Source organism: Bos taurus, chromosome 14 (genome assembly GCF_002263795.3).
Source record: "Bos taurus isolate L1 Dominette 01449 registration number 42190680 breed Hereford chromosome 14, ARS-UCD2.0, whole genome shotgun sequence".
Classification (NCBI taxonomy): Eukaryota; Metazoa; Chordata; class Mammalia; order Artiodactyla; family Bovidae; genus Bos; species Bos taurus.
In genome coordinates this window covers 45859131-45884257 of record NC_037341.1, presented here as the reverse complement: position 1 = coordinate 45884257, position 25127 = coordinate 45859131, and the positions used below count along the sequence as shown (strand labels likewise).

The window sequence follows — 25127 nt, the reverse complement described above, 5'->3', positions numbered from 1 at the left end:
AATGGTGTACAATGAGCATTAAAATAAAACAGGGTTATAGCTGACAGTGGTTGATAGCAACCAGATCTTACCTAGACATATAACTTACATATAGTGTGCCTTAAAGTTTTCTTCAAGATTCAACTTTATTCTGTCACTTCTAGTTATAGGGCTTTTAAATGCTTTCAACAAATTGAAATTATTAATAATTCTTCTTTAGAACTATATGGTTGCAATATTCCAGTTTTAAATTCTCCACAGTCTATTTAAAATTTTATTCTATTTGCTTTTCAAGATGATAAATAGGGTTTGCAAAATTCCTAGAAATTGTGTGTATACATACATATGTATGTACATATGTATGTGTTATTGTTTTTAGTCGCTAACTCATGTCTGAGTCTTTTGGGACCCCCATGGACTGTAGCCTGTCAAGCTCCTCTGTCCATAGGATTTTCCATGGCAAGAATACTGGAGTAGGTTTGCCATTTCTTTCTCCATGGGGATCTTCCTGACCCAGGGATGGAAACTGCATCTCCTGCATTGGCAGGCAGATTCTTTACCACTGAGCCACCTGGGAAGCCCCCACATGTACACACACACACACACACACACACACACACGGACAGAGACATACCTCTAAAATGTTTCTCTCCCATTAGTAGTGAAAAGTGAAGTAAAACAAAACACAATAAAAATGCCACTTATATCATGGCCATATGAACTACAGTGTCACTCAAATCCCAAGGCCCCTGAAGAATGGGTAGTTAGACTAAAATGGCGGGGCTGCCCTGTACCGTTGTGCAAGCTGCACACTGTACAACTCTAGGGTGTGCAACGGTATCCTGATCTATGTTACTGGTATTCTTTGGGGCTTATGCAGTGCACAACCTCTATAGCTGGATGTGATGGATGACCTTGAAATTAGCTCAGATAATTGTTTGTTTATCCATTACTCATCTGTACCTCCTTCCCTCTAGGGAGCTATGAAAAAGAGAAATTTTAGGAGGGAAGTGACCTTTAAATCTATATATTTTTTAAAAAAAGATGAAAGAAATTCTGCAAAAAACCCCCACAAAAAACCAAACCCCAAAACAAAACAATCCAGTTTTTCCCTGGCTCCCCTCTGTCATGATGGTAAGGGTTTCTTTCCTCCCGCCTCCCCTCGCATCCACCCGCTAGGCAGCAGCAGGGTACCTTGCGTGAGTAACTGCAGGTTTCTGACTTCTTCTCGCACCTTCAGCTGGAGCACCTGTTGCAAGATGAGCTGCCGGAGGTTCTCCTGGGCGATCCCCATTCGCTCAAGCTTTTTGTCTGTAAGTCTCAGCAGGGCTCGCCCTGCAGGGTTTTAAGAAATAAAAGGAAAAGCAAATGAACAACACTGGAAAAGGATTTCCGTCTTCCTCTGGGCTGACCTTGCCCTAACAGAAGTCTCCATCTAAAAACAGACACTTTAGAATAGAGGGTCCTCCTTTGTGCCTGCTGACAGGAATGGATAGGCAGGATGGAAAAAAAATCCACAAATTTAAAAAAGCACTTCAATTTTCATCTAGTTTTGGCAATCCCCGACTGACCCACGCATTGAGTTAAACAGAACAGCAACATTTTAACCTGGGTATTTGGGTCACGGATTGCAGGTTTCCACAGAAACAATGCTCTCTGTTGGGTGATGGGTTCTGAGGCTTGCCTATAGGAACCCGTGCCACTGATGAACAGCCTGAAGAGTTAGATGCTATAACTGTGGTTATAGGGAAACTCCAGCAATGATTAACCAGGTTACAATGTTTCTGTGAAACATGCATTTAATGTTCCAGGTTCCATAGGCAAGCATCTGCCTCCCGTGCTGCACCCCTGGTGCTGGGCTGGAGTTCCATCTTTGGCTGGTGGGACCTATGCTACTGTTGTTTTAGTCACTAAGTCGTGTCCAGCTCTTTTGCGACCCCATGGACTAAAGCTCACCAGGCTCCTCTGTCCATGACATTTCCCCAATATCAGAGTGGCTTGCCATTTCCTTCTCCAGGGGATCTTCCCAACCCAGGAATCGAACTTGCATCTCTAGTATTGGCAGGTGGAATTTTTACCACTGAGCCGCCAGGGAAGCCTGGTGGGAGCTATGCCTTAGCTCAATCACTGGTCTAAGGCCAGGCTCCAGCAGGGCTGAGCGTGGGCATCGAAAACACTACAAAACAAGGAGCCTTGGGTGTGAGTGCTCTCAGAAAAGACACCCTGGGCCCTGAATAGTGTTGGTTAGTGTAAGTCACTCAGTCATGTCTGACTCTTTGAGACTCCATGGACTGTAGCCCACTGGCTCCTTTGTCCATGGAATTCTCCAGGCAAGAATACTGGAGTAGGTAGCCATTCTCTTCTCCAGGGGATCTTCCCAACCCAGGGATCAAACCTAGGTCTTCTGCGTGGCAGGTGGACTCTTAACCATCTGAGCCACCAGGGCAGCCTGGCATAGATTCCTTTCAATACCTTTCTTTTCCTGGTGTGGGGGTAGGGTCCTGCATGCTTCCCTTGCTACTGTGATTTCTATCAAATTCTCCAACTCTCTCCACACTCTGCCTGCCCTGGAATAAGCACACTTCCCTTTGGAGAGTTTAGTGTAAGAAATAAAGGGAATGATTATTGCTAAATGCCGCAGCACCCCGCTGTACTCAATACCCCAAGGCACCAGACTTGCAGGTCTTTTTCCACTTTAACTGATGACGAACAGACACAGTCCACCAGTGATTAAAGATAAGTCTTTGGTACACTTCGCTATATACTTCAGGAACTGAATTCTCTACCTCCTTGAAAAAGAAATCCAACAGCCCAAAGGTGGGGTTAATGGGCATTTTTTTTCTGAGGAACAGTGAAACCTAAGTGTCTTCTGGGTAGAGACAGGTGAATGGGGAGAAACAGTTAGGAGCAACCTGTGCTGTTCATGCCTCTCTTTACCTTCCTTTGCTGCGGCTGCTGCTAAGTCACTTCAGTCATGTCCAACTCTGTGTGACCCCATAGACAGCAGCCCACCAGGCTCCCCCGTCCCTGGGATTCTCCAGGCAAGAACACTGGAGTGGGTTGCCATTTCCTCTCCAATGCATGAAAGTGAAAAGTGAAAGTGAAGTCGCTCAGTCGTGTCTGACTCTTAGTGACCCCATGGACTGCAGCCTACTAGGCTCCTCCATCCATGGGATTTTCCAGGCAAGAGTACTGGAGTGGGGTGCCATTGCCTTCTCCCTTACCTTCCTTTAATCTTTGCTAAATGCATCAGTCAGAGTAGGTTAGGTTCCATGCTGCAGTAACAAGTAGGCCCAAAATATCAGTGGCTACAATGACGTTTATTTCCTGCCTATTCTCATGTCAACTGCAAGTCCATCTATTTTCAAAACTGCTGATCACTATATCAGAGGGGAAGGAGATGTGCTGGAAGGTCTCAGAGCAACAGTGAAATGCTCAGCCTAGAGTTACTGACAAATCTTTGGCCAGAAGTAATCACAGGAACTTTCCCACCCACCAAGGGTCCACGCATGAACTGTGCTTCCATCACGTGCCAGGTAGAAGTGGGGGAAGAGACACATTTGATGGGGAGAACTGATGAGAACCACACCAGTACTGATTTGGCTCCGGATGGGTGCCTGGCAAGGAAGTGAGTGCAGGAGGGTGTGGAGGTGGGTGGTGGTCTGAAGCCTCAATAAAATCTGTACGAGGAAGAGGAAGGAGAGGTGGGGGAAGAGGAACCTGAGGAAGCTTAGCAAGAGCGGGCAGGTCATGGCAGCCATGAGAAAGGAGGCAAGGGACACGCACAGACACACACACACTCTCAAGTAATCGTGTCTGTCTTCTGCAATAGGCAGAATGATGCCCTTTGGCCAAAGATGTCCACATCCTCATCTCTGGGACCTGTGAGTTTGTCACTTTATACGACCAAAGGGACACTGCAAATGTGATTTCATTAAGGATCTTGAGATGGTAGAGTATCTGAAATTATCCATCTGGGTCCTTATAAGTGAAAGAGGGAGACAGGAGAGCCAGAGAGGGGAGAGATGTGATAACAGAAGCAAGCACTGGAGTGATGCGGTCACGAGCCAAGGAACTGAGCTTCTACACAGTGGAAAAGGCAAGGAAATGGATTCTTACCCACACCCTCCAGAAGAAATGTGGCTCCACCTTGATTTCTGCTCCTGAAGACCTATTTTAGACTTCTGATCCCTACAACTCTAAGATAATAAATTTGTGTCATTTTAAGTCACTAAGTCTGCAGTAATTTTTTACAGTAGCGATCAGCCTTGTGACTGGAACTCAACGTGCTTTGGAGAAGCCGACTCATGGCTTTGGATTTCCTTTCCAATTCCTTTCTTAATTTCTGGGCACTGGTGTACTCCAAGGTGGAGAGCTAAGGAGTGGTAAGTCTAAGTCCCAGGCTTCTAGGACAGCCCTGCCTTCAAATATTCTGCTATCAGACCTTGGTCTTGAAATTTCATTCAGAAAATACATCATGGGACTTGGGTATCATTTATGTGGCTAATTGGCCTCCAAATAGCAGGAATCTAGTGCTTTATACAAGCTTTCAACTCAACAATGAATATTGCTTTTTTTTTTTTTTTTGAGGCAAACTAGGGGACTTTCCTGGTCATCCAGTGGTTAAGACTCCACTTTCCAACACAGGGAGCTTGGGTTTGATTCCTGATTGGGAAACTAAGACACCGCATGCTACCAGTGCAAAGGGGGGCGCCCCCAACCAGAAAAAAAAGGCTGGTTAAAAAACGAAACACACAATTCAGATTATCCAAATCTCTTCCACCAGCAGATCGTAGATACCATCTCGCTTTCCGTTCCTCATTATTTGGGCTGTGGTTTCACAAGCTGGAACATTCTGCTGAGGTGTTGGTAGGGCAAATGAGAACTTTGGTCCTGAGAGGTTGGCTGGTCCATCATTAGTGCTAGTAAGTCAAAGGGAGGGTTTTATTCTAGTGCGCGTGGCTCAGTTTCTTTACAAGCAAAGAAACCAAGATGCTCCCATCTAAGAACCTCCAACTTCAACATTTCCATTAATGCATCTGACATACCACAGTGTGGATACAGAAGCCCAATCAGAATGTTATCTCATCAGTTCTGAACGGGTAAGTTACGAAACTTGTATAATAGTCTGTGCATTTCACACTATGTGGTACGAACAATTATACCTATCAACATTTCACCTCTTACATGCTTGGCTGTTCAAGTTGTTCTATCAAACCCTGAGACCATAAGTGTTCTTGCTGCGTTGTTTGTTTTTTATTTTAAATTTTAATTGGAGGCTAATTACTTTACAATATTGTATTGGTTTTGCCATACATCAACATGAATCCGCCACGGGTGTACATGTGTTCCCAATCCTGAACCCCATTGTTTCCAATGATAGAAAGGAAAATTGAGAAAAGCTGAAGAATATTTAAAGCATGAGAGTTTTTCCTAATTCTTACTACTATACTTTAGTTGTGCTTTATCTTCCTTGGTAAGAAAATAAAAGTCTTAGACTACAGTAGAGAGACTAAGGGAAATTATATAAGAGAATTTCCTGATAAAATATCTTCTGGAAAAGTTCATGATATGTACACCAAGGAATTCAGGAACAAAATCTGATTCGCTGCCATCCCTGGATGGTTTTTACGGAACCATTCAAGCCTGTGGTTCCAAAAACTCTTGACAAGCATTAGATATTTTATAGGAGCAAATACCTGGGCAGCCTCCTCACCAAACACCTCCTGCTGATCACAGAACAGAGTGTCTAAACAAGAGTGAGTCATGGGAGTGATAAGGAGTCAACAATCATCAATTATATCTCGTTTTTTGGCAATTTATATTGTCACTTTTTGTTGCTTATCATAAAAATCCAACTGTTAATTTAACAAACATTTTTGAGCACTGACTGTGTCCTTGTGACTTTGCTATTCACTCTGGGGATAAGGAGGAACAAGACAGTCAGGGTCACTCCTGGAGCTTTCAGATTGATATGCAAGGCAGATAACGATCAATGTTTACAGGTGTGTCAATGTTAAGAAAGGGCAAATATGAGAGCCCAGACTGGGTGAGCTAAACTAGTCTGGGTATCAGGGAGCTATCAGTGAGTAGGATATATTTAACCTGTACTTAGGGAGTAAGTAATAAGAGTAAGTAAATCAGATTAAGACCACTGGATAAAGCCAAGATTTTTTAAAGAGTCCAGTAACCATGTAGATGGGTTTCCCTGGTAGCTCAGTGGTAAAGAATCTGCCTGCAAAGCAGGAGATGCAGGTTTGATCCCTGGGTCAGGAAAATCCCCTGGAGAAGGAAGTGGCGACCCACTCCAGTATTCTGGCCTAGGAAATCCCACGGACAGAGGATCTTGGAGGGCTATAGTCTATGGAGTCTCAAAGAGTCGGACATGACCTAGCGACTAAACAGCATCTAGATGAACGAGGAGGCTGCTATTACAGTCAGAAATCAGAGGAGTGCTATTAGGACCTTTATACGCCTGCTGTTTCTCACAGAGTGTCTTGACTGACCACATGGCTCTGCGGTCAGACGCCTACACAGGGAGAGATCAAGGAGAGAGAAGTCTTCTGAGGACCTCCTTGGTGGTCCAGTGGCTAAGACTCTTCATTCTCAATGCATGGGGCCTGGGTTTGATCCTAGGTCAGGCAGGGAACTAGACCTCATATGCCACAACAAAGATCTGTCACATCCAAATAAATAAATAAATATTATTTTTAAAGGGGGCGAGGGAGAGAAAAGTTAACCCAATTTCAAAAAGGAAGCATCACCTAAATTTTCTGATACTCCAACTGGTGCCAAATGGCATTTTGGTGATCCAGGCTGTTGGGCCTTTCACAGACTCCTAGATTGGAGTTGGAAGAAGCGTAAAAACCTTCATATTGATCATTCTCGTGCCTTTTACTTCTTTCCTTTATGAAGTACTTACTGAGCACCATCATATGCCTGACCCTACTCTGGGTATTGGAGCTGCAGGGAAGCTTACCACTCCTGCCGGAGGAAAACACACATAAACGAATGTATGAGGGCAGACAGGGCCCCCTACTGGAAGGATGGTGCTATTGCAGTTAAGGTGGTGAGAAAGGGGTCTCCCTCAAGAGGTGACCTTGGAACACACAGAAGTGTCAAGGCAAATAGAGGAATGTCAGGAAGGTTGGTGTCACTAGGGCAGAGAAGGCAAGAGAAGTGAACCTAGGAAACGAGGTCCAAGGGAAGGCAGGGGCCAGATCACACAGGGCCTTCCAGGCTTTGGTGAGGTCTCCTGATTTTATACTCAATGGGGACAGTTTGAGTAAGGGATAAACTGGGCATAATCTCATACATGCAAAGACTCCCTTGGGTTACTACGTGGGGAATGAACTGGGAGTGGGGAGTAAGTGAGGAGCAATGGCAAGAGCCGGCACACCCCCAGGGCAGTCAGAACAGGGAGCAGGGATGCCTCACTCTAGGGTGGAGGTAAGGATATAGTAAGAAGTAGGAGAATTCTAGGGACTTCCTTGGTGGCCCAGCGGTTAAGACTTCACCTCCCAATGCAAGGGGTGCGGGTTCAGTCCCTGGTTGGGGAGCTAAGATCTCCCAAGCCTCGTAGCCAAAAACATCAAAACGTAAGACAGAAGCAATAGTGTAACAAATTCAACAAAGACTTTTGAAAATGATTTAAAAATTAATTTTAAAAAGAAGTAGAATTTTGAATCACGATATCTACAAGTGGGGTGTGAAAGAACAGCAGACATCAGAGATAAACTCAGGCTTCAACCTGACTCACCAATGGCTTGGGGCTGCATTTCAGGGCAGGAAGTTGAATCACTGCCCCCAGACAGGATGTCCTAAAGGGAGGAAATCATGGTAGTACTAGTGCTATTATTATTATTTTATTTTTTTGAGAGCACTTGGGATTTAGAGAAGTGATGAAAAGTATGGAATTAAACAAAGGAGGACAGTTAAAATATTCTTTCCTGCCCACAATGTTTTCATTCGTTCAATACTCATTCGTTCAATTCCAAAGCTCTAAGGTGGCTGGGGTCAGGTAAGCTCACACACTTCTAATGGAATTTAGAGAAATCAGAGGGACCTCTTATGAACCAAGGTCTGTACTGCTGAACCCTAACAGTGGTCTTGGGTGCTAAAACTGTTTCCTAGAACCCCTTACAGAAGTTCCAGCCTGGGAATATTCTGAGAGGAAGTTCACCCAGCAGAAACGTGGATCTGATGCTCTGCTAGCAATCTTGGAAAATCAGAATTTTGCCCCAACTGAAGCTTAAGCATTACACAGAAGCTGTAATGTGTGAGGGCTAATACAATGCCAGCTCCATAAGAATAAGAATCTTTCCTGTCAGGCTCTCCACCGTCACACGTGCCCCAATGTTGCCCATGTGCTGGTACACAGAACGATCGAGGTATATTTATCGAATGATATCCTCAGAGTCACTAAATGCATGTCGTCTTCTTTACTCACATACTGATGATCTCAAGGTTGTTAAATTAAGTGCCTTTTCTTCTGCAAGAGTCATTGTTGGACATCAACAATGAGAAATTGAATGTAATAGAGGGCATTTTATTGGGGTCGAACACAGAAACACCTGCCAAGTTGAAAGGCATAGAGAACTTGGGAATAAATGACCACTTCACCTTCCTACAGGCTTGAACATGAAAGTGTTAGTGGCTCAGTCATGTCTGACTCTTTGTGACCCAGTGGACTGTATCCCACCAGGCTCCTCTGTCCATGGAATTCTCCAGGCAAGAATACTGGAGTGGGTTGCCATTCCCTTCTCCAGGGCATCTTCCCAACCCAGGGATCGAACCTGGGTGTCCTGCATTGCAGGCAGATTCTTTACTATCTGAGCCACCAGGGAAGCCCTCCTATAGGCTTCACAAAAGACAAATGCCTTTTTCTGCTTTTGCAAAAGCACCCAGTGAGACCACAAGCTTTGCCGCGCAGGAACGGGAAGGTGACGATAGGCTTGGGGAGTGGTGTCCCAGTTTCCCACAGGTGCCCTAACACATTACAAACACAGGGCTCCAAACCACAGAAATTCACTCCTCATAGTTTAGAGGCCAGAGTTCAGCTTTGGTGTCACTGGGCTGAAATCAAGATGGTAGCGGGACCACAACCCCTTCTGGAGGCTGTAGGGGAGGATTCCTTTGAGGCTTCTAGCTTCTGCTGGCAGTCATGGTCCCTTTGCCTGTGGCCACATTGTTCTAATCTCTGCCTCTATCTTCACATTACCTTTTCCTCTTCTGTGTGTATAATCTCATCTTGCCCCTCTCTTATAAGGAGGCCTGTGATCTGCTTTGTATGTGTGTATTAGTCGTTCAGTCATGTCCAGCTGTTTGTGACCCCATGGACTGTAGCCTGCCAGGCTCCTCTGTCCATGGCATTTTCCAGGCAAGAATACTGGAGTGGGTTGCCATTCCCTTCTCCGGGGGATCTTTCTGACCCAGGAATCGAACCTGGATCTCCCACACTGAAGACAGATTATTTACAGTCTGAGCCACCAGGGAAGCCTGTGATTTACTTTAGGGCCCATTTAAATCCTGGAAAAAGTTCCTCCTGGGAAGACCCTTAACATAATCCCATCTACAAAGAGTCCCTTTCCCTAATAAGGTAATATTCATAGATTCCAGGGCTTAGGACCTGTGTCTCTGAATGACCATTATTCAGTCTGTTTTAAGTTGGAAGGAATCTCTGAGAGTTCTGAGTATGGCAAAGGGTTCATTGTGCTTCCCATGAGGAAATGAGGCTCATAGAAAGTACTTGACTAAAACCACACAGGAAATGGGAGGAGACTTGTGTATAGATACGTGTCTGGTCTGGTCTCTAGTTTAGGTGACCCCTATCATCTGTTCAGAGAACTATAGCAGAAGCCCTGGCACAGCTTTCAAAGATGACTGACTGCATGTTGCAAGGCCTGACGGGAATTTCAGGGTAAGCAGGAGCGGGCTGAGGATGCGGCTTCAGCTCCAACCCTGCTGGAAAGTCCTGATGCACCTACAAGTGAGCAGGGGATGCCACTTTTCCTGAAGAATGAATGACGGGGACTCTTTTCTTGCAGAAATAGAGGTCATTGAACAGCTCCCCAAACAAACAGGCATTTGTGCATGGGGCTAGCTCCAAATCTGATGCTGGTAAAGGTGACACATGAGGTGGATGCCCCGCTCTACCCCAGTCCTGGCTGGGCCAAAGTAACAGAGTGACAGGGGCAGGGCACATCACCAGGACCACAGCCTGAACCCATGTTTCCTCAATCTCACCATGACTCCAAAGTCACAGTTTCTGGAATAACGATACAAGGAGAGAAGCATAAACACAAAAGTATGTGATTATGAGCTAAATGGTGCAGATAAAGGCCCCGGAAAGCACATGTGAGTCTTAATCGCCTCAGCTCTACAATAGGGCTAAAAATGACCCTCTTTCAGGAGGTGACTGTGAGGATCAAATGACAGATACAAACACGTGCCCTTTGCAAACTGGACCCACCATGACGATGCCATGTGGGAACTACCTGGGCACTGTGGTTCTCTGGCTGCCTGAGAATGCTTCCTCCCGCTTCCTTCCACTCCCCCTCACAATAATAGCAACATTAAACACTGTTCCAAGGGCTTTACACGAATTACCTCATTTTCAACAACTCTCTGAAGATACTATTATTATCTATAATCAATTAAAAGCTACTAAACATAGCTAAAGGTCACATATTTACTAAGCTGCAGATCTAGGAGACAAAAATATGTAGAGGCCGTGCTTTAACTGCCTCCGTAAACTGCCACCCAGGATTCTTTACATAGCCTGACACTTCTGCCACTTTTCAGGCAGGAAAGGCGAGGGTCAGGAAGTGATTACTGCGCCTGAGGACTTAGAGGCAAGCAGTGGGAACACGGGAACAACCTCAAGATGCACTAGGCTGAGCTCACCCTTCCAGTCCCCTTGCCGTGGAGAGTGACAGGGGAATGAGGGGTCTTTGCGGGGAGTCGGGAAACAGCTTCATCCCTCCTTCTTCATAGGTCTGCGTCAGTACCAGGGATTGAACACGTCTCATCTTTTGCTTTTGGTGAGGAGGGCTGTTCCTCCTCACCTGGTCGGGCTTTTGTGTGCATGCCAAGTCCCTTCTGTTGTGTCTGACTCTTTGTGACCCTATGGACAGTAGCCCGCCAGGCTCCTCTGTCCATGGGACTCTCCAGGTAAGAATACTGGAGTGGGTTCCCATGCCCTCCTCCAGGGGATTTTTCTGAGCCAGGGATCGAACCCGCATCTCTTATGTCCTCTGCCTTGGCAGACAGGTTCTTTACCCCTAGTGCCACCTGGGAAGCCCTGGTAGGGCTTTCACTAAGTTAAAAAGTCCCTGCAGGACTTTTCAAGTACTGCATCATTTTCTTGTTATGTTTACCTTTTATTTTCTGATCCCTTCCCACCTCCCATTATGTAAGAAAGTTTAAATCACCTAGCTAGAGCCTGACTCAATGGAGGCACTGAACAAATTTCTTAAATTAATGCTGGGTGTGTGACCCAGACAGGGCCAATAACATTTACTAGAATGATTATGATTTCTAAAGAGGGATGCTCTCTGTCTTTCTTAGATTATGTCCCACGGGGCAAAATAAGCTTAGACTTGCTGTCAGCGGCTGTCTCTGCCACCATATGGAGAGAATTTGCTGGAGAATTAAGCCAACAGAGAGAGAAGAGCTGAGAAGAAGAAAGGGGGGTGGTGAGAGCAGAGGAAGAGAGGGAGGTAGATAAGATAACATTATTTGATTTCCTGAATACAGCCCTGCCTGAAGTCAGATATTCCTGGGTTTCTCATTGATAAAAGTCAATATCGAGGGGGAGAGGGTAGGGAGCAAGCTGAGCTCATGTACCACATGTACTCCAAGAGAATCTTGACTTTCAGAGTCAAGCTTATCTGCGATTCTCGATTCTCGGTTGAGCTGCGTCCTGGCCTGCTTATCACCATTTCAAGAAAGCCCATCAGGAGGTAGGTGAGGAAGAATAATCAGAACCTATGGTAACTTATTTCCAAAAAGTTAATTATTGGCAAATTTTGGTATTTTAATTATGATACCTTACAAATTATGTGGAATATGCCTTAAGACCAACTGCATACTTCTGTATGTTAGATGCACCTGGGTTCTCCTCCTTATCCAATTACACCAGAGGTTATGGACTCAAATGTTGTCAGGATAACATAACTGTGTGAAGAGGAACCCTCCACGGGACGACTGGGACTAGGTGGATGACAGTGGACAGGTCAGTCTGGCTCCCCCCCCATAAAATGTGCAATTCTGATACATTTTTGTTATGCTAGAATACAGGCTGTGTGTTGCTACTTCTATTTTTAAGCTAAGAATGGAAAATCAGAAGTTTCATGAAAACTCCTAATTTAAAATTTGCCCCCACCTCATATTATAATCCAAACAAAGCATGTAGATGGGTCATGTCTGACACATAAATTGCCACTTTCAATAGCTGACTTTTACCCTTTCTTACCCCATGTAGTGTTGAAAAAGCCCTTGAGGGTCCCTTGGACACTAAGGAGATCAAACCAATCAATCCTAAAAGAAATCAACCCTGAATATTCACTGGAAGGACCGATGCTGTAGCCAAAGCTCCAAAACTTTGGCCACCTGATGCAAAGAGCTGATTCATTGGAAAAGACCCTGATTCTTGGAAAGATTGAAGGCAGGAGAGGAAGGGGATGACAGAGGATGAGATAGTTGGATAGCATCACTGACTCAATGGACATGATTTTGAGCAAACTCCAGGAGATGGTGAAGGACAGGAAGCCAGGTGTATTGCAGTTCATGGGGTCGCAAAGAGTCGGACATGAGTAAGCAACTGAACAAGAGCAACAGCCCCCACATCCCACCCACTGGCAGTGGAAAGGGATTCAGGCAGCCCTGCCTTCAGGATTTCAACTGAGTCCAGGCTCTGAGATTCCATTCTGTGGGACCTATTCTAGATTATCAGCTAACGAGACCAAGGGTGGCTGACGACTCGTCTGAACTGGCTCTTTGTATTTTTACAACCTAATGTGTAGTGCAAACCTATCTTCTCAGGTAACCTCTAACCCAGGTCCTGATTTCCTAAAGGTAACTGAGAATCACCAGTACCAGAGTGAACAGGACTCTGAGGTCAGCCAACCCATTGCCTCACTTCCTGGCAAGAAGGTGCACAAAACCTTCCAAGACCAAGAAGTCCTCTCTCATTTCTACCTGAGAACACAGCCCACTGCCAAGCCCAGTCACTTACTTGGCTGCATCCGGAATGATTAGCAGTAAATTAAAGACCGCTTCCCTGTGTTGAGGAAGAGAAGGGTTATTGGACATTTGCACCATGATCACTGTAAGTAATTTACCATACTGATGGGGACTGTATGTTGATTTTTTAAACCAGTCTTGGATAAAAAAGACTTTTCTCTTTTAATTTTTAAAAAATTTATTGTTTTTTTTTACTGAAGTATAATTGATTTACAGCCTTGTGTCAGTTTTGCTATATAGCAAAGTGACTTTAGTTATACATATTCTTTTCCATTGTGGTTTAATCCTAGGATAAGATGACTGTTTTAGATAATCTAGGTTTTTGGTTGAATATATTCAGGTGCTGATGATGTTCAAAGGAGGAAATGAAAATAATGGTAATTCCCAGCCAAAGTATTAATATAAAGGTAAGAAATTATAGTGCTTTTCAAACAGAGGGAAAATGTGGCCTGTGCACTATTCTTCAGCTCTCTAAGAAGGCACAGACAGCCTCCACACAGTAAATTAAAGGTTAAATCCTTGTATGTTGTTGGCAGAACACACAGTTACCAAATCCTCTCCAAAAATTAATTTAAGGAAACCTTAAAACATTTTGTTTGGGGATTCTGTTTTAGATCCTGGGAAGACTCAGTAATTACTTCCCTTGTACCTCAGAGAGGATTTTTCAAGCGAGGAAGTACAGTATCAACTTATCCAAGCCTATGGTTGAAGATTTATGATATCATAAATCGCCTTCAAGGTTTTTTCTGCTTTGGCTAGGTAGACCAGACCTGTTGGTGCATCTGCTTTTATTTGTCAGTGTTTGTATGCATGGCTTTGGGGATTCTCAGGTAATCAAATGTCACTAGGTGAGCAACCCACCGTGCATTGGGCATCTTTCAAAATTAATTACCAGGAAGCACGTGAGATATCGACAGTCTCCCCCGCCCCTGTGGTATTCCACTCATCGCTGTAAACCCAACATGTACAGAGCCTGAAGAGGTGGGTGCTAGGCTTGCTGGTCTCTCTGCACAGATTCATCCTAACCACTGATCCAATGCCAAAGGAATGTTTAAAAATGCTTCAAAGCTTTTTTCTTTTAACATCTATTTGGCTGTGCCAGGCGTTAGCTGCAGCATGCGGGATCTAGTTCCCTGACGAGGGATCAAACCTGGGTGCCCCACATTGGAAGTGCGGAGTCTTAACTGGACTGCCACAAGTCCTAACAACTAGACCACAAAGCAACTATGTGATAAAATCCTACAGCAAGAACCATGAAAACTTTGGTGAAAAAGAAAGAGGTCTTGGGTTTGGAGTTGAAAGTCAGGGTTGGCTTGACCAGTTACTTGCTCCATGTTTACTATTCTGATGACTCACCTTTCTAGGCCTCAGTTTCTTCACTTGTAAATTTGGGGATGAAATGATACCCTCTGCCCCATGCTGTGCTGATTAAGCACTCAATGAAGTGAGTAGAAAGAGACTGTCATTGCCATTTCTAGGAAACAGACCAAAAGAAATGTAAGGTCCTATAGGGAATGGTGTAGTTCACTCCAAAACTATGATGGAAGCACCTGGAAGAAGGACATCCTGATGGTGACGCTGGGAATCCATTCTCAGGATGTTGGGGTAAAAAGGAAAAGAAAATTTGACTTGGTACATCCCAAATTTCAAAAGTCATTAATATGACAAGCAAATACAGTGGATCTTATTTGCTTGACCTTGTCTATTTGGGAGCTATTGACATTTGGGGCTGGGCATTCCCAGTGGCTCAGTGGTAAAGAATCTGGCTGCAGCGCAGAGACGTGGGTTTGATTCCTGTGTTGGGAAGATTCCCTGGAGGAGGAAGTGGCAACCCACTCCAGTGTTCTTGCCTGGGAAATCCCATGGACAGAAGAACCTGGTGGAATACAGTCCATGGAGCTGCAAATAGTTGGACACAATTGAGCAACCAAACAACATCAACAACAAATTCCTTGCTGTGGGGCTGTCCCGTGCACTGCAGGAAGTTTAGGCTAGATGCCAGCAGCACCGGTTCCCAGTCGTGCTGGTCAAAAGTGTCTTCAGATTTTGACAAATGTCTGCTGGAGGGCAAAACTGCCCTTGGTTGAGAACCACTAACGTAGATGTTCACTTTCAACTAATTGATTCTCAGAATGCTTACCCAAGAGACAAACTCATCCTCAGCTTTGGAGGTTCCATAGGACTTGGGCAGATAAGGAGGCAAACCAACACAAAACATACTTTTCAGAAAGCACCTACTATGTGTCAGGCACATTCCCATCCATCGCCCCATTGAGTCCATAAATTATGCTGGGAAGCCTTTTTTTCTCCATTTTAAGGATGCAAAAACAAGCCATGGAGATAAAATGCCAAAGCATACAACAAGAAGAACAAGGATTCCAGTTCAGTTCTACCAGGAAAAACTTCCATGCATTGGGTCTTGATGGCCCTCAAAGCCATCAAGCTTAACCACAACATTTCAAGTGACATTTAACTAAGACAATAACAAAAGTGAAATCAGATTCCTCTGTTTGATAAGTGATGAAAATTTGAGGAAAGCAAGACTATAAAAATTGACTGATACTGTTTGGCATTGCTTCAATGTTGAAGAGATAATAAAAAATGCACATGTACATACTGTTCCTTTCTGTCCTCCAAGAGGGAGTAAAAGTAAGGTCATCAAGCTTAAAGTCCAAAATTCGATGTCAACAAGTTATACCACTAAAAGTTATATTGGAATAAGATAAGCAGCACAATCAGATTCTCTTCAACGTTTCTTGTATCTCTGTCTCCCTACAAGTTTTGCTCCTTATGTCTTCCCTCCCCCCATCCCCTTCTTGACTGTTAGGCTTTGAGGGCTGACTCAAGTCTTAACCTCTCCCAGACTCCCCTGAGAATCTACAGGTAAAACATCCGGTGGTGTTACAGAGAGAATGTCTTTCCCCTACTTAAAGGCACTTAAAGCACGGGTACATCTTGTCATTTTTCCGTTGCTAACATTCAGAATACTGCTTAATAAACTAGTGAAATAATATTTGGACAGAGTCAAAATGAACTTTGTCATTGGAAACTCAAGTTGGAGGGCATGGCAGACCCTAAGGCCACCAGTCCCATGTTGCAATTTCCTGTATATTTGAATTGGCTGGCTTCACCATGTCTACAGTGCCAATACCCTGACTTTGCAATTGCAGGCTTGCAACAGCCCCCTAGTAGTCCAGGCGAGTGTTGGTGCTAACGATTGTGGAACTTGAGACATGGATGAATGGATGATAGCTTTATTTTCTCCCTTCTTTCATCCCTAGGATTACAAAGCTGGCACAGGAGGAAGGTAGAAAGAACAGAGTGAGAGGAGAAGGGAGAGGGCTCGTGTTAGGATGAGCGAGATCACCCCTGAAGACTGGCAGCACAGGGGAAGGGGGAACTGGATGACTCAGACAGCAAGGACCAATGGCTTTATGATGGTCAAGGTCGTGTCTGTGGAGTCAGATGCTTGGGTACAAAACAGATCTCCACCAATTACATGCCATGCTACCTTAAGCAAGTTACTTAATCTGACTTAAGACTTCATTTACACACCTTCCTAATGGGTGGGATAACAGCACCTCTGTTATAGGAATATTTATGAAGATTAAATGAGATGATATAAAGAAAGCACAGTGTCTGGTACATAATAATCTTTCTTTTTTTTAAATAAATATTTTTATTCATTTGACTGTGCTGGATCTCAGTTGCAGCACTCAGGATCTTCTTTGATCTTTGTTGCCACATGTGGGATCTAGTTCTCTGACCAGGGATTGAACCTGGGCCCCCTGCATTGGGAGTGCAGAAGCTTAGCCACTGGATCACTAGGGAAGTCCCCCAATGAGATTTAAATGCAAATTAGCCATGGATGATGATGACAACCAGTCCTAAAACTGAGGATTTGCTATTGGTGAGTCTCTGATGAACAATGTGGCCCCTCTGCACAGGTGAAATGTACCATACAACCAACTTACACAGTACAGCCAATTGAAAATTACACCAACACCTGCATTGTACACTCCTTCACTCACTGTTACTCTCAGCCACTTGAGCTTGATGGCTCAAGTCACTTAAGTTCAGTTCAGTTGCTCAGTCATGTCCGACTCTTTGTGACCCCATGAATCGCAGCACACCAGGCCTCCCTGTCCATCACCAACTCCCGGAGTTCACTCAGACTCACGTCCATCGAGTCAGTGATGCCATCCAGCCATCTCATCCTCTGTCGTCCCCTTCTCCTCCTGCCCCCAATCCCTCCCAGCATCAGAGTCTTTTCCAATGAGTCAACTCTTTGCATGAGGTGGCCAAAGTACTGGAGTTTCAGCTTTAACATCATTCCTTCCAAAGAAATCCCAGGGCTGATCTCCTTCAGAATGGACTGCTTGGATCTCCTTGCAGTCCAAGGGACTCTCAAGAGTCTTCTCCAACACCACAGTTCAAAAGCATCAATTCTTCGACGCTCAGCCTTCTTCACAGTCCAACTCTCACATCCATACATGACCACAGGAAAAACCATAGCCTTGACTAGACGGACCTTTGTTGGCAAAGTAATATCTCTGCTTTTGAATATGCTATCTAGGTTTCCTTCCAAGGAGTAAGCATCTTTTAATTTCAAGTCACTTAGCTGTCCTTATTTCCCTTTTTTATAATTCCATTATTACAGGATGTGTACCTCACATATTTAATCTCAAATTGAGCCCCCTTTAAAGAACTTTAAGTTGTAATGAGACATTTCAAAAATTATTTGGAAAGAAAGCAAAGCAATGCCCACTTGGATTTTCTCCAATAGCCCCATATGAGGCCAGTGTTTTGGGACCAAAATGCCACATACTAGGCATTTGATCTCAAGAAGTTTCAAATCATTGTCATAGGAAACACTTTGCTTAATGTGGGTACAAATAAAGACATGCTATAACCAATAATAGACTCAAAAGCAATTGTAAATGATAATAAAAATAGACTCAGAAAACTAGGAAAAAAACTGAAGGAAAAAGTGAGATTCTTTGGTAAAATTTTTTGTTCTGACTTATATTTGGCAATAAAATACTTTACTTAAACATTAGTTAATTCATTCTTCTAGCAATAAGGTAATAACTTAGTTTAATTTTGTTGTATTTTCTTTTTCTTGGGGGGAGGAAAGCAACCTGAACTTGAGTAGAAAGCTTGGGTTAGAATCTCTGCACTTCTACCCACTACTGCTATGAACTGGAGCTTACTTAAGGTTACTATGTCACGGTTTCCTCATCTGTAAAATGGGAATATTGACTTTTGTAGCTTTGAGCTTTCTAGGTGAAAGTTAAATTAGGTAGGAAATCCAGGTGGTGCCAGTGGTAAAGAATCCACTTGCCAATGCAAGAGACACAGGTTGGATACCTAGGTCGGGAAGATTCCCTGGAGGAGGCCATGCCAACCCACTCCAGTATTCTTGCCTGGAGAATCCCCATGAACAGAGGAGCCTGGCGGGCTACAGTCCATAGGGTCACACAGAGTTGGACATGACTGAGTGCACATGCACTGCACTTACTGCATAGTACTGGACTCAGTATACTTCTTCATGATTAAAACAGAGATTTCATAAAGGAATGCCTTGTTTCTATCATTACACTTACTATATTATAGTATTATCATGAATTTGTTCCCATGCCTGTCTTCACTTCCAAATTATGTGCTCTTTATAAAGAGAATGTGAGTTTCATTTAACTGAGTAGCTCCAGTGCTTAGCACTTGATAGGTGTTCATTAACATTTTGATCGATTAATGGCCCTGTAAGAAAGGGAAAAGAGATGGTATCATCCCCATTTTTGAAGGTTAAAAGAAACAAAAAACCAGGCCCAGAAAAGTGAAGAGACCTGCCCAAAGTCACATGCCTAATCCTAGCAGAGCAGAGATAAGAGCCAAAACATCTGATTCAAATTCACACTGTGTCTAGAAAGGTCATGCCTTCATTTAATAAACAATAATCTAACACAGCCATGAGGCTAGCTGCTGGGTACAAGCAATGAATACAATGGTTTCTGTACTCACAGAGCTGAAATTTAGTGAAGGAGGAACACTAAGATCTGAAGGATGAGAAAGACTGGTGAAGAGGACAGTGAAAGAGGCTGAAGGCAGAAGAAAAAATATATGCAAATGTTCTCCGCAGACTATTACTTTCAGTAAAGACAAGAAGGCCAGAGAGTGGAGGTGGCCTTGTGAGGAGGGTGGAGACCAATGGCTTGAGATGAAGACAGAAGATCAGACAAAGTTAAGATCATTCTTGGTCTTGGAGGCAAGAGAAGGATCCCATTACTTATTCCAAGTGTGATAGGAAATCAAAATACAATTTTAAGCAGGGCAGTGACAAGAGGCAATTTGTATTTAAAAACTCACTCTTTGGCTATAAAAAAATGTCCCAGTTGAAGGTCTAGGTGACATCTGGAGGTAGAGAAGCTAGTTGGGAGACTAGAGCTTTAGTTGAGTCCATAGATGATGGTGGCTTCTACTAGAAGGTGATGATGGAGATGCAAAGAGAGGAGATATTTCAAATGTAGAATCAAAAGGATTTGGTGATGGATTAGGTATTTGAGGCAAGATTGAAACAGATGCCAAGGATCATCCTGGGTTTCTGGATTGGTCAATAAAATAAATAAATTGGTTAATAAAATAAAAGAAAGGGTAATTACTGACATGGAGAATACTGAGTTAACAAGTCAGAAGAGAGAAATTAATACTTCTGGTTAGGATGTGGAATAAATCTGAATTGCCTATGCCTATGAGATATTTACAAGTAAAGTGGGTGTGGAGGTGTACAAGCTGGAGCTGCAAAGAGAAGTCAGGTCTGGAGTTTAGCTTGGGAGCCACGATCATAGAGATGACATATAAACCCATCGTCAAAGGGAAAGGGAGATGAACAGAGGAGAGGCTCTGAGGCTGATCCTTTGAGGACCTCTACCATTAAGTGCGTAGATCAGTAAAACAGGCCAACAGGGACACACTGCTAAATGAGCGGTTAGAGACAGGGAAAAAAAAAATCTGGGAGAACAAGATATCAGAAGGAATGTGGTTTAAGAAAGAGACAAGACCATTTGTGATGGACTCTGAGGAGCCCAACCAGGTGTAGTAACTGCATTCTTTGTAATGGAAGGTTCTTAAGACATGGAATCCCTCATGTACAGAACGTATGGAAGGGTAGAGTTCAAGACACCAGGTCATTCAACCACTGAGCTCCTCGCCTAGGTGAGGTATCTTTTGGTTGACCCAACAGATAAAGGTGAAGGAGTTACATGGAAATGGGTCAGTGAACCTCTGACATAGTCATTATTACCAATAATAAAAACATCACCAATAAAATTGAGTGGACAATTATGGGCTGGGCATAAATGTGAATCATTTCTCATTCTTTAATTTATTCTTTGGGACAGTCCTCTGGATAGGTTTAATTGCTATCCTTATTTTAAAAATGAGGAAAATAGGGCTTGAGAATTTTAGTGACACAATCACATGGAGGGCAAGAGACAGCAGAATGTTGAATGATTATTTTTCCAATTCCACAGGTCATCATTGCCCACTTTGCTGCCTGGTTTGTCTCTTTATTTGAACAGAAGCTTTGGAACAGGAAGAGAATCTCTTTTAAAAAATATTTGAATTTCTAGACCTCATTAGAGTATACCTGGAGAAGGCAATGGCCCCCACTCTAGTACTCTTGCCTGGAAAATCCCATGGACAGAGGAGCCTAGTAGGCTGCAGTCCATGGGGTCGCTGCAAGTCAGACACGACTGAGCGGCTTCGCTTTCACTTTTCACTTTCACGCATTGGAGAAGGAAATGGCAACCCACTCCAGTGTTCTTCCTTGGAGAATCCCAAGGATGGGGGAGCCTGGTGGGCTGCCATCTATGGGGTCGCACAGAGTCGGACACGACTGAAGTGACTTAGCAGCAACAGAATATACCTGCTACATAGTAGGGCATCAATTAGTGGTTGATGGAAGGGTGGGAGAAAAGGAAAGAATAGAGGAAGAAAAACAAGAGAAAAGCCAAGACTAGATAACTTAGGTCAAATCAATTTCCGACAATGATAGGTTCTAATGGATGGGAGACTCCGTGCTGTGTCACTTAGATACTGAAGGACTCCCCAGGTGGGAGTGACTGTTGCTTGAAGCTCTTCTGGGTGATATCCTGGGCTGAAAAGAGTTACACTGCCTGAGGTCATGACCCTGTTTCTGAGAGCAGCCCAGAAGCGATAACTGGTGGGTGGGTGGGAAGATGAAGGCATAGGCATAAAGGTCCAGCCCCCAGGTACCCTGGCCCTGGTCTGGATTAATTCCAAAGGTCAATCCCTGCTCCAGAGCTGGTTGAGGCTCTTGTGATGACTGAATCGCAGCCTGAATCCTGCATCTTTCGCTTTCCTAGTAGGTGGTAAGTAGGACACCACCCAATAAACTCCCAATACTCAGATCTCCTTCTCTAAGCCTGCTTTCTGGGGAAGCCCCAAGCTCTGACACAGACTCACTAGGCAAAGTGGTGCCTGATAGAGTCTCTGACAAAACAAACGTGACATGTTGCCTGAGTTTAAACCAGCCCAGGTGGCTTCACTGCCCCAGCCAGGATGCCTTGAAGTCACCCATCTCCATGGTAAGTAAGTGTGTGCGCGGGGCATCAAAAGGAATAGTGGCCTCTGCAATACATAATTAGTAAGATAAATCTGCTGCTAAAAATTGTATATGTACATTATCTATTGATTTTATAAGTGTCTCATTTTCCATAAAACACTGTGGGCACTATATAAGAATAGCACACTCTGTATTTGATCACTATGTAAATCCTAAATACATATGTATATATGCATATACATACATATATTTTCATACACACACAAATACCTATGCATAATCTGTTATATGCTTGTTGTGATTTATTTCATCAGAGTCTTACATACAAGCATAATTACTTCTCTCATTTTTCAGATGAGAAAATTTAGCCCAGAGATATTAAAGATTATGACAAAGACCTCCTAGCAAGAAGAATTGATGTTTTGGGTCAAATCTGGCACTATGAGACTTCAAAAAAACTAATTAATTAAACTGGCTGAGCTGGGTTTTAGTTGCTGTAGTTTCTTGAGTTGCAGCACGTGGGATCTAGTTCCCTGATCAGGGATCAAACGTGGTCCCCCTTCATTGGAGTGAGGACTCTTAGCCGCTGGACCACAGGGAAGCGTCAAGCCCTATATTTTCAGTCCCTATACCACAGTGATCACTGATTTGAGCAAATTTATTATAAAAAGCTGTGACTTAAACAAGAGTAAAACAAGAACAGACAGAGACTCAAGGATCCCTCATTTTACAAATTTAGATGTCGTATACTGGGTTTCCTTAAATCATGAGACACCAGGATACACAAGTCAAATTCACAAACAACAAAGCCATGGGGGAAATGTATCATTGTCCTTTGCCCCTAGCAGAAGCTACATCCTCTCAGCAACTCAAGTGAGTTTGCTTTTTACAATCGAAATGTTTCCCTTTGTATGCAGACTAATGGAGCATAGCAGAATACATGCCTTCAACTACAAAAATCTGTAAATCAACACACACACCCCATGTTGTGACTGTGAGAACACACACCCTCACAAGCCAGGAGACAGCTTCTGTTGAAGGAAGAGCTGAATACTGATCAGCCCATAAAAATAGAGCTCAGATTGAAGAAACATCTTATACCTGATAAATGCACTGCTATCATAACATCAACAGCTTGGAGTCAACAAAAACTATATTGGTTAAATTAAGTCTTCTACATAAAGATGTCAAATGTTACAACCTCACTATTACAGTGAAGAATAGCTCCAAAATGTGTCTAAACTGATGAATTAGATGATTCTATCCTTAGATAGGATTTTATAGAATCGTCAGTTCTAAAATCATATATCTCTACTCTAGCATCAAATTTCTATTGGTTTGGGCTGTATCTTCCTTGCCATGTCATCCCAATACTAGTAATTTGGACCATTTTCACATCTTGCTTCTAACATAAAGAACACAAATGTCTGCAGTGACTATTCCTAGATTTCTTCCTTAATCATACAGTGCTAAGAAATCTGGACACAGTTGAAATTTGAATCTGTAACAGTTCTTTCAGATTTTCTTTGATAGTAAAGCAATAGTCTTCCAGGCTTCCTTTTGCTTAGAGTCCTGTATACTTTTTTGATCAGATTATTATAGCTCTAAGCTTTCTTTAAAGTACCGAAATGTTAAAAACTCATAAGGACACAGAAGTCAGCCCTGATGAGAATTCACCTTTTAAATGAACTAAGCCGTGAGATTCATCGCTAGGATCACACACACACACACACACACATTTTGGGGACACTGGGAATGCTCAAATAGCCACTAAATGTGCCTCTAGATTTAACCTTGAGATTTTATTTTCAGAATGTCTTTTCATCACTTACAAATGTAGCCACATGATTTTTCAATCCAGCTTCTAAGATGAAAGTAAGCCTTTCTTAAGCATGATTTACATTTCCTGTATTTATTCCTTATAAATTATATTTTAAGCCCCATATTCTGATTTATGAAGTTCCATATCCTTGTCTTTTCAGAAGAAAAAAGGCACATGTGTCCACGATTAGATTCTAAACCATCCAGTGCCTTTAGTCGTGAAAAACCTATGCAACACAGGGAAGTTTGAGGAGAAGAACATCATATGCCTACCAAAAGAAATAATTCAGTATTACAAAGTCATTGAAATTAAGAAATGGAAGAGGCTTGTCAAATCAAACTTGCAATTGACACCCAGATTTAATATGTCAAGGATGTTGGGTCACCAGAGGTGCCTCTAATCTTTGGATAAAGTGGAGAAACTGAGAAAGAACATTTAAGGAGCAGGGCCCTTAATCAAAGGCAAGTCCTTATAGATCAAAATATCAGAGAGAAATATGTAAGATGCAGAGGACAGGCAAATGGAGAAATGGCACTGAAACATCAAGCAGATAATACTTTATTCGAAAGGTTTCTAGCTAGAGACGTGAGTTCTGTGTGGTTTCTGCGCTGACAGTGTCCAGAGGTTGGTTCAGAAGGGAACTGTTAAAGCCGGAAGAGCCAGAGGGGTCAAAGGATGAAGGATATTATTGTGTGTAAAATCCCAACCTTTCATCTATGGACTGTAACCTAATCCTTAGAAATCTCCTGTTCTGTTTTCCTTCTAGTAAAGAGCAACGGCTCACAGTAAACATTCTTCTGAGTATATGTGTGTTGGGGAGAGAGGAGATATGAAAGTAGGTGTCCTGGGCTGATAAAGCATAAACCACAAGGAGCAGATGCTAGCATTTACCCAAATAATCAGAGCAGAATTATCTAAAAATTATCTAAAAAATTTAAGCATCTTTAGATTTCACCATATGACCATTGAAAAGACACATTTTTTGGTAAGGCCTGGTCTTGTTTGTCTTTTACTGTTGTCCTCTGCTTAAAACAAACAAACAAACAAAAAACTGATAGTAGGAACTAGTTGCGACAAGTCATTTAAAAAGAAGAAGCCTGCCAGAAAACAGTGAAATGGGGTAAAAAGAAGTTGCTGGTGAGCAATCTCTAAAATTTATCAGAATCCCTGTGGAGAGTCCGCCCACACACCCTGCTCTCTGAATTGGGTACACAGCCTCCTTCCTGATTTATTGCGTCTCTCCACACACTGGAGAGATGAGACCAGCATCTGCTGTGGAGGAAACACTGCATCTCCACGCCAGCCTGCCAACTCCTGTATCACAACTCTAGAGTTCAAAAGGATTTGTTCATTTCAACCAGTCTGCTGTTGCAACAGGGCAAATGAAAACAAGGGTAAAGAGACAAAACAGGTCCTAACCTGTTGAGCAAATCGGGCTCTCAACTCTTAGTAACAACAGGGAATAAAGTCTGCTATACATCCATGCTACATATACAC

At 43.2% G+C, this 25127-nt stretch overlaps 1 protein-coding gene across 3 annotated transcripts in view; it reads right to left on the bottom strand.

Annotated features, from left to right (window-relative positions):
* The window catches only part of SAMD12 (sterile alpha motif domain containing 12), a 449029-nt gene that overhangs the window by 189839 nt on the left and 234063 nt on the right, over positions 1 to 25127 (bottom strand). For all 3 annotated transcript variants that reach the window (XM_025001801.2, XM_059874306.1, NM_001191180.2), the window contains exon 4: positions 1174 to 1314. In XM_025001801.2, coding sequence (XP_024857569.1) covers positions 1174 to 1314 — 141 coding nt within the window. The remainder of the gene's footprint in view (positions 1 to 1173; positions 1315 to 25127) is intronic.